The sequence below is a fragment of the Octopus bimaculoides genome, chromosome 1, assembly GCF_046866305.1.
Source record: "Octopus bimaculoides isolate indiv1 chromosome 1, ASM4686630v1, whole genome shotgun sequence".
NCBI classification, from domain to species: Eukaryota; Metazoa; Mollusca; class Cephalopoda; order Octopoda; family Octopodidae; genus Octopus; species Octopus bimaculoides.
The window spans coordinates 40,881,345-40,899,809 of record NC_142928.1 but is presented as its reverse complement, the minus strand read 5'-3'; the positions used below and the strand labels follow the sequence as shown (position 1 = coordinate 40,899,809).

The 18,465-nt window shown below is 33.6% G+C and overlaps 1 protein-coding gene across 3 annotated transcripts in view; it reads right to left on the bottom strand.

Annotated features, from left to right (window-relative positions):
• Positions 1-18,465, bottom strand: part of LOC106871151 (solute carrier family 12 member 4) — a 189,380-nt gene that overhangs the window by 52,231 nt on the left and 118,684 nt on the right. For all 3 annotated transcript variants that reach the window (XM_089350456.1, XM_089350462.1, XM_089350472.1), the window contains 7 exons: positions 16,850-16,932; positions 11,665-11,778; positions 10,666-10,812; positions 9,611-9,796; positions 6,516-6,727; positions 3,421-3,623; positions 1,177-1,317 (listed from right to left, as the gene is read on the bottom strand). In XM_089350456.1, the coding sequence (XP_089206582.1) occupies positions 1,177-1,317; positions 3,421-3,623; positions 6,516-6,727; positions 9,611-9,796; positions 10,666-10,812; positions 11,665-11,778; positions 16,850-16,932 (1,086 nt within the window). The remainder of the gene's footprint in view (positions 1-1,176; positions 1,318-3,420; positions 3,624-6,515; positions 6,728-9,610; positions 9,797-10,665; positions 10,813-11,664; positions 11,779-16,849; positions 16,933-18,465) is intronic.

Here is an 18,465-nt window from a genome sequence, read left to right as displayed (position 1 = left end):
AAAGGCTACATGTGGGACTTGAACTCACATCTCCTGTAAACATGACAAATGTTTTACCATTGAACCAAAGCAATCCTTCAAATTTCTGCATCCATTTTGGAAACTCTTTTCTTACCAGTGAAAATTATATGTTGTTGAATTTTGTGAAAATTGTAAGTAGTGTGTAAATAATGGGTTAAAAAATCTCTTTGGATAGAAAAAGTTGAAGACTGACTGTTTCTAATCAAAGGATTTTTTCAACCTAATGTTTACATGCTATTATTTATAACCTTAAATGTTATAAATAATAGCATTATTTTACACCTCTCAAAGTTTCTGAATTCTTATGATGTAAATCTACAACTTCACCTTTCATTCTTTAGCTTTATCTTTCATTCATAAAGTACCAGTCAAGTACTGGGGTAAACTTTGTGACATTATGACTACATTAGAAATTATTATCATAGATTGGCAGAATTGAGAAAAATGCCAGGTACCTTGTGGTGTTTAGTTATATTCGAATATATGCAGCCCAAATAATCTACCAGTTCTATCTTCAAACTGGCCAGATTTGGCCTCTCACACTTACTCAACAATATTAGTCTAAAAATAATCAATTACTTCATTAAAATCTCAAAGCTTCAAGGTAATTCAAATCAATGTGAATGAATAAGTGGTACATTTGACAGAGAAATCTGAATACTAAAGGGTTAAGGTGGTGAGCTGGCAGAACTGTTAGCACACCAGGCAAAAAACTTAGTGGCTTTTCATCTATCTTTATGTTCTGAGCTCAAATTCCGCTGAGGTCAACTTTGTTTTTTTTCCTTTTGGGGTTGATAAAATAAGTATCGGTTGATCACTGGGATTGATGTCATCAACTTACCCATTCACCTGAACTTGCTGACCTTCTGCCAAAACTTGAAACCATTATTTATAGTCTTCTCAACTTCAAGTCCCACCATCAGAAAAAAATTAAAGTTATAGAATATAAGCTAAAAATCTCAAGTCTCCCTTATTTTTCATTTTTAGGATTCACATTTATAAATCAGAATAATGACAATAATTATTTAGTTAATTTAAAATTCTACTGTCACCCATAACACCTTCCATTCAAGCAATATAATTGTTACTCTTTTCTTTAAGCTGCATAGAATTAATTTAAAAGTTAATTGTGATACATATAAAAGAAATACATACCGGTGACTGATGGGAAATAAATAGCTAGCAACACCATGAATGTGGTAGTAATATCTGCAATGATTTCTCCTCTAGCAGCATCTCCTGCATCAGAACTCCCAGGAACATCATTAATTTTTGAGTATTTACTGAAAGCATTAGCTAAAAAAAAAGAAAAGAAAAAGAAACTTGAGTGAAATTCTGTACCTTAAACTCTTAAAATACAAAAGGAAAAAAAGAAAAAAAGTTTGGCTGCATAAAAATAGTTTGTGTTCCTTTTATTATAATTTTTTAGAAATATTTTCACCTGCAGAAGAACTCCATACCCAATGTAAACTACAGGTGCACAAGTGGTGCAGTTGTGCCTCAGGTAAGCTGGCAGAGATGAAGAACTACAGATGTAATAGATGCACAAGAATAGCAAGGCATGGAAGCACCCATGAAATACCATCATAAAAGAGCTCAAAAGACTAGGTAGATGATGTATTCAACAGTTTCTGTTTTCAGGGTGACTAAATCTGCAGTGTGCATGTGTGTGAGAGTGGGGGTGGGGGTGTTGCAAAAGCAGTGTATAGTGTTAGAAAACGAAGGGTAAAAGTTGAGAGAACTATGACCTCTGATGGCCAGAGATGGTTTTTCTCTTTGAATGAAAAATTGTATGGGAGAAATGAGCATTGAATTTGGAGGATACAGAAAGACTGGAATGGAATGAAACCAGTATGTACCAATGCACAAATCCTCATCATCATCACTTAAGGTCTGTTTTCCATGCTGGCATGGTTTGGATGATTTGACAGGAGCTAGGAAGGCCAGGAGCCACACCAGGTTCCATAGTCTGTTTTGGGCTTTGTTTCTATGGCTGGACGCCCTTCCTAATGCCAACCACTTTACAGAGTGTACCACATGTTTTTCATGTAGCACCATCAACAGTGCTTTTTATTTAGCTCTATCACCAGTGCTTTTTACATATATATATGCATATGCATTTTTATAAGCAAATATGTTGTCAACAGACATGAATGGTGAACTATAAATTAAATGAAAGAGAAAGAATGGGCATTAACACTTTTATGGGGTAGTGTGAAAGATAAAATATTGTACTGGTATGGAGATGGATGTGATATGTATGAAAGATGACATTTGAATAGAGACTTGTTGAATGAAGTCCACACTGATGCAGGCATTTGGGCCAGGCCTCTGGTCTGAAGATAATTTCTTTCCTTTATCCATTCAGCAATAACCTTTTCATAGAAGTCCTTCAAGGAGCCTTCCTTCTATTTGGTTATTAAAAAAAAAGTAAAAGAAAATATCCATGAAGAAAAAAGAGGAGAACAGAAGATGAGACAAGAAGTATTGAAGACTGTTCGCAAGATGCATATACATATATATTGGTATTAGGAAGGAAAACATTGAATAATATAACCCTGAATAATTGGAAAAGGGAAAGGGTGGACAAAGTCAGATTACTTCTGATCAAAGGGTTGCTTCATTAGTGTGAAACTGACAAAATCTGTTCAAAGTATGAACAAATTGTGGTAATCTGATCCATCTGTGAGAACAGTATCATTGATAAAAGCTGACTTGAACCATGACATGTCCAATCCATGGCAGCATGGAAAATAGATGTAAAACGATGGTGGAATTTTCTGTGGTCACCAAAGAAATGCCGATCTCTAACTGTGGAAGGAACCTGTGGTAGAGGTAGACCCAGGAAGACATGGGATGAGTTGGTGAAGCATTATCTTCGAACTTTGGGCCTCACAGATGCAATGACTAATGACCAAGACCTTCGGTGATATACTGTGTTTTCAGAAGACTTGTCAAGCCAAATGAAATCGTAGCTGTGGCCACTACTGGTGTCACATAACTAGCACCCATGCTGGTGGCACATAAAAGCACCAATAATGGTGGCATGTAAAAAGCACCTATTACACTCTTGGAGTGGTTGGCATTAAGAAGGTCATCCAGACTAAAACCTGATGCAGCTTTCTGGCATATGAATTCCAATCAAACCATATAACCCATGCCAGCCTGGAAAGCAGATGTTAAAGGATGACGATGATGATGATGATGATGATTTGATGATGACAATGTTGATGGTGTAAAGAGTCAGAAGAAATGCTGCTAAGCATTTTGTCTGGCATGCAAACGATTCTGCCAGCTCACCACCTTGTAACAAAAAAAAACAAAAAAAAAAAAAACAAACTAATAATAATAATGATAATAATAATAAGAAAATAAAACGTAATGATTCAAGAGGCTTACTTTCAAATAGACCACTTGCAATGCCAGGTATACCAGGAACATAACGAACTTGATTGGCAAAAAAATAGTTGCAACTGTCACTTGTATTTCCATCACCACAATAGTGTGCATAGATAGGGCCTGAGATATTTTTATCACACCAAATGGATCCATTGGCTGTGACCGACTCAAGAGTTAGTAAACGGTCACCCATTATACAGATTCTGAAATTACAAGTAGAAAATTAATTTACATTTGATTCTGAACACGAAAATAAGGTAACAGTCTTATCAACAGGTGAGTATGCATGTGTCTGTATGTATGTGAATGTTGCATTTATGCATGTTTTAGCTTGTTGATGTTCAGTAAAAGAATGAAAAAAAAGAATGGCTGTCATGGCTTTGTAATTAGAAGACTATAGATTCCAGTTGACCAATACCTTGTAAATGGAATATGGCACACAGAAAACATACAGAAGATGTGTGTGTGTGTGTGTGTGTGTGTGTGTGTGTGTGTGTGTGTGTGTGTGTGTGTGAGAGAGAGAGAGAGAGAGAGAGAGAGAGAGAGAGAGAGAGAGAGAGAGAGAGAGAGAGAGAGAGAGAGAGGGAGAGAGAGAGAGAGAGAGGGAGAGAGAGAGAGAGAGGGAGAGAGAGAGAGAGAGAGAGAGAGTGTGTGTGTGTGTGTGTGAGTGTGTGTGTGTGTGTGTGTGTGTTTGTTTATAATTGTGCATGTGTTTAAGCTTATATTTATACTGATTAACAAAAAGAACCAATGTTGTTTACAGATTGTGGTCCTTTCTCTTGTAACATAAGTTTAGTAAACAGAAATGATTAAAATAAGTACCAGACTGAAATAAGAACTAGGGTCAACATGATCAACTAAAAAACCCTGTAGGTGTTTCCCCTGCATGGCAACAGTTCAATGACTGAAACCAATGAAAAATTAAGAGAATGTACAATAAACTAATATATACAGGGTGTTACAGAAAGATTTACCTATGTTTAAAACTCTTCCTAAAGAATATCAGTTCAGGTAATATTATCTATATTTTACATAGGCGTAGGAGTGACTGTATGGTAAGTAGCTTGCTTACCAACCACATGGTTCTCGGTTCAGTCCCACTGCGTGGCATCTACTATAGCCTCGGGTTGACCAAAGCCTTGTGAGTGGATTTGGTAGATGGAAACTGAAAGAAGCCCGTCGTATATATGCTTATATATATATATATATATATATATATATATATATATATATATATATATATATATATATGTATGTGTGTATGTGTTTGTGTGTCTGTGTTTGTCTCCCCAACATTGCTTCTTGACAACCTATGCTGGTGTGTTTACATCCCTGTAACTTAGCGGTTCAGCAAGAGAGACCGATAGAATAAGTACTAGGCTTCCAAAGAATATGTCCTGGGGTCGATTTGCCTGACTAAAGGCGGTGCTCCAGCATGACCACAGTAAAAAGACTGAAACAAGTAAAGAGTATAAAGTTTTTCATATCTTTTGTTCATGTGCTTATTGTTTCATTCATCTAAAACAGGTTTGTAAACAAACATGGTGTTGAAAGCAAAAGCTGACATGACTGGTGCTTTGAAAACAGCTGGAGTGAGTAACAAGGACATGACAAAATAGTTGAATATGTTCCGTAAAACAGTGTTCAATACCTGGAAATGATACATGGAGTCTGCTACTACCTCTAGCAAGTCAGTTCTTGATAGGAAACGATCAATTCATACCAAACAAACAAACTGTTGAAGCTGTGAATAAGTGAATGAACCAAAATCTACACAGGAGTGCATGAAAAACAGCAAAAGCTCTTGATATTTCGAAATTGTCAGGGTACAGGAGTTTTGAAGAGAATTTAAAGCTAACTGCATACAAGAAACAACCATGGCAATTAATTTCAGCAGATTCCAAGAAGAAACAACTTGACAGGGGTAAAACCATGTTAGCTGAGATGAAGCACACTGCTAACAAAGTGTTGACCTGATCTGATGAGAAGATCTTCACTGACGAGGCAGTTACCAATAGGCAGAATGACAGGCTTTATGCATGTAATGCAGGAGACTTGCCTGAAGGTAACAGGAGTCATTTATGCTGTCAGAAGCCAATTTTACTCATGGTGTGGGCTGCAGTTGCATCTGATGGGCCCAAGCCTCTCTTGATCTTCATTGATGCTGGTGTCAAGGTCAACAGAGAAGTTTATGTGGAACTGTTGGATGAAAAAGTGTTAACCTGGGTCACAGAAACTTTTGGTGACGATTACATCTTCACTCAAGATGGAGCTCTGGCCCATGCATCCAATTTGACATAGCAGTGGTGCAAAGAGCACTTCAGTAGTTTTTTGTGACAAGACAATATGGCCTCCCTCAAATCCAGTCATCAATCCCATGGACTTCGCTATCTGGTCCATCTAGAGAGTAATGCTTCTGATCACCCCTATTCAAATGTGTCAGATCTGAAGGAAGCCCTTCTGTCTTCATGAGTCAAGTTAGATGAAGAGGTGGTATGGTGCTCACACAACTTAGTGACTAACCATTTGTAGGCTATGGTCAAGGCGAAAGGTGGTCCTTTTGAAATGTAATTACTACAATGGATTGACAATTTAAATTAGAACACATGTGCTAAATTTCATTATTCTACCCTCAGTTTATTTTAAATAATTAAGAAATATCAATGGGTAAATCTTTCTGGGGACAACCTGAAGATTAACATGTATCATTTGTGAAATTCCTTGTCATCATTATCATGGTCATTCATATTATATTTCATTACCAGTTAAAGCAAAGTAAAGCATAGTACAGTGAGATAACTAACTTATGATTATGTTAAAAATTTATGCTAGCTAATTAACTATGTCATAGAGAAAAGCTCATAACACTGCTTTCTTGAGTCACCCTGACAACAGTTCTACTTTGAATGTTTGTCATAAGATAAAAAATCAGGCTATAAAAATATCTACTCCAAATGTACTGGAATTAACCTCCCCACCTCAAACAAAACCTCACAAATCAATTAAAAACAACAACTAAATAAATATATAAACAGAATCATTGCTGTGATTTTAATTATAAGCAGATTATTGATAAATAAATATAATTTACTTACTTTATACTTCGATTCTCATTGGTGACAAATATTCCAATATATATACTAATAATGGACAATATGACACAGGCCAACGAAAGGGTGGCAAACTTGCTGACAAATCTGACACCAATAAAGACGAAAGTGGACAGTAAAATTAATGTAGCTGTTCCATATATTCGAAAGTTGTGATACATGTCATCAAATATTGACATCTGGGGTGCAATATATGTCTGAAATTAGAAAGAAAAGAAATTTTTGTCATATTAATCCTATACTTAAATACAAATGGAATCAATACTTTACCATATAAATGATAATGGATAGCACAAAGATGGTAATTAAATAGAATAAATGTTAACTACATCTGTCCCCAGTTATAGCTACAGAACCAGAAATGCAGTTGATAAAGGTAAAGATAATTCAGAAAGTAACCAAACAGAGTGATGAGACTAAAGACAATAAGTCATATAGTTTAGCAGATGACTGCTTCTTCTAACCGAATCTTCCTAGACCTCAGTAATATCTATTTTTTAGTAAATGAACTGGTGTTACCTTTAGAAAATAAGGCTTACTAAATATTTTATGGAATACAAATAGCATTCAAATTTTATTGATATTATATATTAGTTTGTTATAATGGAATATGCATTATTTCTAACACTGATTCATATTTAAAAAAAATCTTTATTATAGATTGAGCATCTCAACTACTTTCATGTATCTGAATCATTCATAAATGACTTTTTTGTGAATCCATTCACCTGAGCTGATTGTGAAAGATTCACTTATCACCATACTGCAATCATAGCTTACAGATGTGAAGGTGCATGGCTCAGTGGTCAGAGCATCACGAGATAGTCAGTTTGATTCCCAGATCAGGATGTACATTGTGTTCTTGAGCAAGACACTTTATTTTATGTTGCTCCAATTCACTCAGCTGTAAAAATGAGTTGTGATGTCACTGGTGCCAAGCTGTATGGACCTTTGCCTTTCCATTGGATAACATCAATGGCACGGAGAGGAGAAGCTGGTATGCATGGGTAATTGCTGGTCTTCTATAAACAACCTTTCCTGGACTTGTTCCTCAGAGGTTAACTTTCTAGGTGTAATTCCATGGTCATTCATGATGAGTGAGGTCTTTACTCTAGTGTACATATGTCTTGTTTTTCTTCTCTGTCTCTTTCACCATTACTCTAATACTTTCTGCTATTCTGAACTAGGCAGCTATATAACACCTGTGGCAAAGCCCACCTATACTCTTCTCATCATCTTTATTGTCTCAGTGAACCTAGCTTTAAGTATTTTGTTCCCCACCTTGGAAGAGATGCATTCTTCCCTTCAGAATTTGACAAACAAAGAAATTCAATTGCATCAACCATACCTGTCTGGGAGGTCATAGGCACTACTCCCTCTCTTTAGTAAAAAACAAAAACAAAAAAAATCTCTCTAATGCAAATTAATCTAGCTTCCATTTGCTTGGTTCCTTTTAATCTAATCTTTCAGTTGCTAATGGTAACAGTTCTCTTCAGAGATTTTTACATTACACTTACAATATGTCCCCAGTGAAGCTTTGATATTTTGGCAAAAATGTATTAAATGCTTCACTAATGATCTAAAAATTATGGAATTAACTATTTTATATATGTTTGGACAACAAGTCTTCAGTGACCCCTATTTCAAGCCTTATGTTTCCAACATTGTCAAATCCTTAATCATGAAAGGCTGAATATTTTGTTTAGAGCAGTGCTACTCAAAGTGGTGGTCCGTGGACTGGTGTCAGTCTGTGAGCCATCAGCTGCTGGTATGCAGCAAGTTTCCAGAAAAGAAAGAAACATAAAATGCTTATAAAATACTTATGTAATATCGTACTATTTGTTTACAAAATAAATATAAGATAAAAAAAATTGTCAACTTTTATTTTATTCTTTATATATATTGGTTCTGGTATATATTAATATTACTAAGAAATATTAATGGTCCCTGGCACATTGAAAAAAAAAATGCTGGTATACCACATCAGATAGTTTGAGAAGCACTGGTTTAGAGCACTCTGATACTACGAAACCCAATCCTACACCCAACTACTTAGTATTGTACTAGAAGATTGATTTCTTCACAGACTTTTAACACTAACACCCTAGATCATATTCAAAAGAAAATCATATGATTAACTAAATGACATATTTCATAATATATCTTCAATTTCTAATTCATCATGGGGTTATGCTCTCATTGTTTTTACAATTTCTCCAACTACAGAAAACTTTGCTTTTCAAAACTTACTGGTTACACTCTGCTACCCCCCATCCATCATCTCTATACTGCATTTTTCTCACAATACACACACTCTCTCTTTCTCTCACACACACACACACACATATTGCATAAATTCCTACATTCTGACAGTTTCTTTTCTCATGTTTTTCTGCTATGCACTTCATTTTATCTCATCCTTTCTGTAATTGAGATTGTCATCCAATGTGTTAAAGAGTAATACCATTTATCCATGGAGACACTAATTAAAACAATTATCACTAATAATATAGGTTCAAATATAGGTGGATGGTTAAGAAATTCGCTTTACAACAACAGTGTTCTGGGTTCAATCTCACTGTGTGGCACTCTAGGCAAGTGTCTTTTATATTGTCAAGTTGATGCAAGCAGCATCTGGTCGACAGAAACTGAGTGGAAGCCTGTTTGTGTATACATATGTTGTGTGTGTGTGTAATCATAACAAGAGTTTCTAAATATGAGAGAGAGAGAGCATCATTAGTTTTCTTGGGTTTTGCAGTTCCACTTTTATGTTTGGCAATGTGTAAAACCATTATGTATAATTGCCTTTATTACAAATATTCTTATTAATCAATATTTTAAAATGTTTAATCACAGACACATTTTTAATGCTAATCTTCTGAGATGGAGAACTTTAATCTATGAATCTGTCATTGACCTATGCTGCCACTTTGCACCTGACATGAGACATTACTTATAATCTGTTTATTTTATGATATTTTTTTCAATCTTTTCCAATTTAGTCATTGATTTCAGATGATGAAGGGGTAATTTAGTAAAAACAGTCAAAAACAGAAATGTTAAATCAAACATAGACTTACTAGTAAAATTTCCACAGCACCAATGATGTACATCGACGATGCTACAGAAGTGCCAAGATAGAATAAAATACCAACAGCACCACCAAACTCTGGTCCCAGAGACCTTGATATCATGAAATATGACCCTCCAGCAGGAACTACACCATTAGTGGCAATAGCACTCATGGAGATTGAAGTTAGTAATGTCTGCAATAGAATCAATAGAAAAGTTAATATTTTATTAATATGAAATCACATACTAGTTTGATATTTCTGTATAGTAATACAGTTAATCTTTTATTTGCTTATGATATTTTTTTAAAAGAGGATATAAACATAAGCCAATTAATAGGTAGGAGTCATTTACCATTTGTTTAGACATTAAGCAGAATATTTAAGATCACTGATTACATAATAACAATGACATAGTGCAGTGTCTTAGACTGCAGTACATGTGAAGGTATGTGGCTAAGCAGTTAGGGTATTTGGCTCATGATTTTGTAAGGTCTTGAGTTTGATACCCAGTGGCATGTTGTGTTCTTGAGCGAGACACTTTATTTTGCATTGCTCCAGTTCACTCAGCTGACAAGAATGAGTTGTACCTGCAATTCAAAGGGACAGCCTTGTCACATTCTGTGTCATGCTGAATCTTCTTGAGAACTACATTAAGGATACACATTTCTGTGGAGTGCTCAGCCACTTGCAAGTTAATTTCATGAGCAGGCTGTTCCATCGATCAGTTCAACAGGAACCTTTGTTGTCATAACTGACAGAGTGCTAGTTTATTTATATTTTTCTCTTTTTATTATGTAATTATATATATATAATCTGCCTTATCAAAGCACCTGAAAGGAACATTATTCATAAACTTTCTCCAAAACAAAAATGAATATCAGAAAGACAGAAATATGAAGATAGAATTATTGTTTACTAGGAAGAGAAACAAGGAATTTAAATATATTAGGCAGCAATAAGAAAAAAATGTTTATAAGGAATTATAGCCATGATATTTGGTTTCTAAGCTGAACGTAGTTGGGGGTAAAAGGACAACACATCAATATTGAAAAATTACTTACCGTGGAACAGCAGACGATCACTATCAAAAAACTTTCTATGGCACCAGCAGATCCTACAATCCAGGTCATGCGTACAAACAGCAGAACACCGAATATATTTTGAATGCAGGGCAGGTACACTCCCATCAATGTTCCTAGCTTGGCTCCCTGGAAACAAAAGAAAAAACCTCAATCTTCTTTGTAAATTAATGACCCGGTTTATAATAATTTCCTGAAATGTAACATAATTTTTCTGTAGTTTATTGAAATAGTTCACTCATGCAAATTATGTACAAGGTTCATCATAAACTTGGAAATTCTCCATTATAGAACTTAAAGTGTCATTACTCTGTAGAGTGAGTATCACAAAAGTTATGATAGCCATCATAACTTGGTTTAAAGACAGGTATCCTGGCTCAGCTAAATCATTTGTCATGATTAGTTTTGTTATATTTCAGGTTGGTCATTTTCTTTTCTTGCCAAATAAACACACTCACTATATATTTGATCTTTATTCAATTATTATTGTTCTCATTTTGTCTCATGTCCATTGTATAGAAATCTTTTGTCACAGACATGTGACCTCTTCAGTGACTCTTCCATCCCATGTGTGGGATAGAAGAGTCACTGAAGAGGTCACAGGTGTGGTGATAAATGATTTCCAGACAATGGACATGAGACAAAATGAGAACAATAATAAACAAGTGAAAAACAAATATATAGTGCATGTATTTATTTGACAAGGAAAAAAAAAACGACCATCCTGAAATATAATAATATCTGTTTGTACAGATGATTTCACATCAGGAATCTTGCAAAACAAATTCATAGACATGACTAATTTGTTCTCTATGAATTAGAGTATCTTCCTTTAAAATGATATAGCACTCTGAGTAAAACAGGAGTAAATATCAAAGTATTTAAGAACAGATTATAAAGAGTTATATAGTACAAAATATGAAAAATCTTCTGTAAAATAACCATTATGATATATAATGACTATTATAATCATGCACTCACCTTGCTCTTTTTTGGTGCAGCCTCTTCCTCTTCGAGGTTAGGAGCAATTCCTGCTTGGTAATTACCAATTCGATTGATAATATTCGAAACTTTACCTCTTCGTTGTAAATCTTCCTAAAATGTTTAAATCAAAGATAAAGAAATAAAAAGGAAATACAATGATGAATATTTTAAAGAAATTAAGAAAATAAAAATTTAAACAAACAGTTGTAGATTTATTATTGAATGAAAATCTGAAAAGTGCACAAGTCTTATTTGGCTTTGGCTTAATGATTTAACGTCAGTAATTACAACAGTAATACAATAACTTTCATAATATTCATTATTTCCCAATAATTTTCTTAGCCTATATAATAACAAATTATTTAACACTTATGGCTTCTGTCTGTGAAACAGACTTCTAGCTAAGGTAGTTAGTTGGCAGTTTGTCATGAATACTAAGCAATGTTGGTTTATTCTACACACAGGGCAGAAGATTTATAGGGTAGGAAAATAAAAGTACATGCTATTCTTGTCTTTTTTCCAGAGCGCTGGTGATATGGATGCTACTTGGTATCAAAACAGTGTCCTGAAACTATCTTGTATGGAGATTTACTTCTAATCCATGACTCAGCCATATTAGATTTTGTTTCATCATGTTCAATTGCTCTTACTTCAAGTTGAGACAAAATAAATGCAAGTAAAGATAAAGGTGCTGTAAAATCTTAATGCAAATTATATATATATAATTAGTTCTATATTAGAAGAGTATACTCTTCTAATATATAACTAATTGACTTTAAATATAATACATTAATTTACTCTATACTAAATATTGTATTAATAAATAGATAAATAAACACATTTACATTTGCATAAAATATAATAATATCTCCTGGTTTTATCTCTATAAATATAAAAGCAACAATTAATCACTTTTATTCTCTTACATTTATGGTTTACACATGGAAGAGGAAAGGGATGATGGGAATTCTATCTCTACACAACCATTACAGATTCTTAGCACGGATTTTTGCTATGGATTTATTTATAGGAATAATTTTTTAAACAACACCCTTCACATTCGATTTTAAATAGTATTTCCTTCATTCAATTTCCTCCAGTGACATTTATCCTTTTCTCTGATGAGTGGATATACTTCCCAACGATGCTTATCAACTTTTGATTTCATTTTGAGAGGTAGTATGTTCATGAAGTGATTGTAAGAACTTTCAAAACTTTAAAAAAAAAAATTCTTTAATGATCATAGGTGTACTTTATCTATTTATTAATACAATATTGTTTATATTATGTACTTATCACTCCTGTGATTTTAAGATATAACTTTTCCTACTTTTACTCTCTAATATATAATCGCTCTCATTGAATCTCTAAATATCTTTTTAAGGCTTTGGACATTTCTCATATCAAGAGCACTTATCTGAAATCCAGTACACCATGTTTTCAAAGGACATATTTGATTATGTTCTATAGTTAAGAAGTTCACATAGCAGCTATATAATTATGGAAGTGGTCTTGTTATATGCAGCTTGGTAAGTGCCTTCTACTGTAGAGTTGTAGCATAGAACCATGCCTTTTGTAGTGAAATTTGGTTGAAAGAAACAATGCAAAAGCCTATTGTACATGTGTGTGTATATTCTGGATTATCAAATTGTGTCACTTTATGTCAAAAAAGTAACTGAACTTTCAATAAATAGAAGTGGATGAAATAAATTTTGAAATAGATATTGGGCTTGATAAAACTTTCGATGAAAACTAACTAAAGGTTGTACTTTAGCACGAACATAGTCCAATGACTGAAACCAGTAAAAGAATAAAGGAATTGCAATTGAGCATAATTTTGTCGGAAGGAAAAAGGCTAACAGCCAGAGTATGGCTAATGTAGTATATTTTGAGACATGTAAAAGGCATTGACTACACTCTTAGAATGGTTGGCATTAATAATAGCATCCAGTCAAATCAGATTGGAGCCTGGTACGGCTCTCCGGTCCCAGTCAAACTGTCTAACCCATGTTGGTATGGAAAACAGTTGTTAAATGATGATGATGATGATGATGATGATGAATCAGCATATATTTTCCAAGATAAAAGGAAAACACAAACAAATATACATACTCATGCACACACACACACATTTTTATTTTTCTTGAAGCAGTCTTTTGCCATTCTGAGTTTTGCCTGTTGGTGAACAAGGTCTTCAGGCAAGTTATATTTATATACACAATGGGCTTCTTCCAGTTTTCATCTACCAAATCCACTCACAAGCCCAAAGGTGCCATGCAGTGGGACTGGACCTGAAGAAATGCGGTTGGGAAGCAAGCTTCCTAATCAGAAAGCCACATCTGCATCTATGTGTGCATTGACTATGATATACTTAGTATTTTCAACTATTTCTCTGATTCATGAAGAATAATGATCTAAAATGTATTAGATAGGCTTGACTATGTGTCACAATATCTTTCCAAAATCATTCTATACCAGAACCACTAAGCCTTTATTTAAAGAGCAATTAACTTGTCAACATATATAATATAAATGCTAAGATAACTAGGTCAATACATAATGAGATATAATCCTTAAAATTTACGGTGGTTAGTGCTTATTTACATTGGTGCGACTCAATTCAGTGAAAGCCAAAAACTGAAATATGCTGGGGTACACATATTTTGTTTACCTACAATAAACAAGAATTAGATCTCAATCTGAAGCTGATTCAGGAGAATGTCTGGCATCAAAAATGTATAAAAAGAAATCCCATATAATGAAGTACAATAAACAAAAGCTTTTAGCCATTTCAAGTTCATGTATGTGAGTCCCTCAGAATTCCAACATAAGTAAAAAGCTGGGAATTTTATTGGGGAGGATACAGCCAATTATATATAATTGACCTTATATTTGGTCAGCACTTATTTACTTGACACTGAAACTAAATAAACATATATAAAATGAACTCAAAAGTATACTAAAAAGTTTAAATTTAATACTTAACTACAGTTATTATTTCAAAGCATATAATTAGAGTAACTTAACTCTGTGTGTGTTCGATGTGTGTGTGTATGTATATATATATATATATATATATATATATATATATTAGCTCATGCTGGCATGGGTTTTATTTATGTAGATCATAACATAGCTTCATCCATTTTGATATACAGTGCATTACATTTGTGGAGATTTGAAATTTACATATACAATTTCCCCCCCTTTTACCAGTTCTACTTTGGTCTGGTTCTACTGAAATTACCTCCCACCATCAACTTAAAGTCTTATATTCCACAGGTGACATGCAAATATGTGTTACATGATCATTTCACCATTGTAAGTACTTAACATATCAGCCAATGATTTTAATGTTCAGATGTTTTATCACCTGAATTCTGCTCGGTATTACATATCTAATAAGCCATACCTGATTTATCCCACATTCAATAATATGTCTTTCTACAAGGTAACAATATGCTTACAAATGTTTCACACAGTTATCCCTTTGCATAGTAAGTCACAACCTTTGTGTTGCTGTTGCCTAACCTCAAGTCAATCCTGACTAAGCCATCCAGTGTGACCATCCCATCTTTTTATATATATCTAAAACTACTTTGTCCTATGTGCTATTCCATATTAATACAACAGGATGTAATTTAAGGGGAATTTACTGCTATTTCTAGCAGACAAAGTAACTCTGCAGAGGCTTTTTGTTGACTCACACAACATTTGCTGCCAAACATCTGGAGGATCTTCCATTATTTTCTAATCTTAGTCTCTATGCTTTTACTGGAACCAACAGCAGTAAATTACAATAAACCCCTAGAGAGTAAAGATACTCAGTCACTCAATTTCTTTGTTCAGTTTAGACAGCTGAATAAGAGATAACCCAATGAAATAGCAAACATTGAATGGCTCATCATTTCAAATCTTACCAAAGTAGATAAGCCTGATTAAATAAAACTAACAAAACATTATCAAAACTATATTTTTTTAAAGTGAAAACTGAGTGCTTTTTAACAACAATTATAAGTTCCTGCAGGTATTCCCATCGCTACTTTGGCTAGTACAATGAAGTTTATTCTATACCGAGGAGATCTAATTTTATAAAAAACATGTCCTGAGTTGTTTCACATACTCACTGACAGAGTAAAAAAAAAAAACCAAAACAATATTACTTTCATAACATAATTATTTCTAATTAACTTTTTAATGATCCTGTATTAACTATGTCAACAAGTAGTCTTGCAACTTGACTCAGATTTATTACTATTAGTACACCAGTGACTTTCAGACATGTCTGTTTGGAAAATTGGTATTTTTGCATTAAAATAGATTCCATACATCATGAGTGTCATAATTTATTAATAGCTTTATATTTAATGATAAGAATTTAACAGAAACAGTAAATCAAAGCTAGCCTAGCTGTTATGGTTTATATTCAAGTTTGATTTTCATTCTTAGGAAGTCATAGAATTTATTTACATTATGAAAAATTAATCCGTGAATTATAAAGTTGCTCAACATTGCACAGAAGAATACTGTAACGTTAGCATTATATATGATTATATGTTATTTCTTGTCCTTTCTTCTTTCTTTACAGGCTCTTTTGTTATTCATTAATATTTTGATTGCACTTCATAGTTTTCTTTATAGATTCACTGTTTTCATTTCTCTAAATCCATCTCAACACATTCTTGACTCACTCACCTATTCGTATTTTCTTTTCCTATATCTCAATGTGATTTATAGTCTTCCTTTGCTTTATATTCTTAAGATTACAGATTTCTTTTATTCCTTTCTAACAATGGACATACAGCATAATTACCAATAAATTGTTTTAAAACTTAAGTACTCATTGTCACTTTTCAGTCTTCTTTAAGTTAACTGATATAATACCAATCAGTCAATTGAGTGAAGGATTTGGATTCTGTGAAAGTGATGCACTGAAACTAGTGGTAACCTGAAGAGGATCGGAAAATAGATTTTTTTTTTTTTTTTTAGTTTGTTAAAGCAACAATAACTTGATAGGTGCTTTTTGATGAGAATAGGAATGAAATGACCAAAAGTAGTGGGTTCAAATTTGATGCTAGTATTTCAGTATTTTGTGTGTTCCTGGAACAAATACTTTACTATACTGGAAATCTTAAGTGCACACACATACCAACAAGCACAAACACAAAAAACAAAAACTTACCTCATAAAGAGCCAACTGATGATGTCCAATATCGTCATTGTTATCGGTCAATGGTTCATGCTCTCGATTCTGAGTGTTTTCACCTGAATATAACAAACCAGGTAAATGTAATGGAAATACAAATAATTAGAAGATTATATCTTTATTTCACTTGAACCAACACTTAATTAAATGTAGCTTCATTTAACCAACGCTAAAGAATGCTCCATGTAATTCCATGGTCTATTTAACCATCTATTAATGTATGTGTGTGTGTATGTGTGTGCAAGCATATATGTATATATGAGATTACAACAAAAGTATGGATAAAAAAATTTCAGATATAAGAGAAAATCTTTCTTTTCTCTAATATTTCAGGACATTTTTTCATAAAAAGCAATCTTTTGAAAGAGAAATCTTATCCAAATGTTTATATCACTTGTATAAGTTAATTATGTTTTGATTATTATAAACCCATTAAAATGTCAAAAACTACTGCATTCACAATAACAAGCTCTAAATAAGGAAAGACTTATTATTTACTTATAATATTTCTCCTTTACAGCAGTATCAAAGTTTGAATTACAGAAATTTTGATTAGCATTTATAAAGTTACCATATTTCAAATGTTTTCAAGGATGTGTTTACAACTTTTCATGTTCATAGCTTCAGGATACAGTGAAATATTAAATAACTGATGAAATATTATGAAAGTCTGGGAGGTTTGATATTATCCTTGTAAACAGTGTAATAGATTTCTTTATAGAAATTTTTAAAAATATTTTCAGGCAAAGAAATACCAAAGAAATTCCAATGGACCATCAACAACAACAATAATAATAATCCTTTCTACTACAGGCACAAGGCCTGGAATTTGTGGGGAGTGGGCTAGTCGATTACATTGACCCCAGTACTTGACTGGTTCTTAATTTATTGACCCTGAAAGAATAAAAGGCAAAGTCAATCTTGGTGGAATTTGAACTCAGAACACCAGCAGATGAAATACTGCTAAGCATTTCACCCAATATGCTAACAATTCTGCTAGCTCACCACCTTAACAACAACAGCAACAACAACAATAATAATAATAACAATGATTTCCAATTTTGGTACAAGGCCAGCAATTTTGAGGGGAGGGGGAAGTTGGTAACATTGACTCACAATGTCCAACTGGCACTTATTTTATCAACTCTAAAAGGATGAAAGGTAAAGTTGACCTTGGTGGCATTTGAACTCAGAACATAAAGCAGCATAATGGTTCTGTCAGCTTGCCACCTTAATGATGATGATGATAATAATTTCTTACTAAGACAGATATAACACAGCTTAGTTTAACCTCCCTATCAGGTCCTTGGGTGCCTTTAGAGATCAGTCATTTGTAAGAATTCAGACCAAACCTCTTGGTTCCTCCATGTCTACGTCATTCCAGCAGACATTGATCTGCAGAAGTTCAGATTGAGCATTAAACCCCATGAAGTACCCCAGTTTGGTACTGTGGTTGACAGAGGACATGAGGACTGTTAGACGGCCACCATTCTTACCACCTGGTTGATTTATACTCTTCCCCCATACTTAAAAAACCTCAAGTATATAAGGGGTCATAGAAATATGAAGTTGAAATATTTATGCAACACATA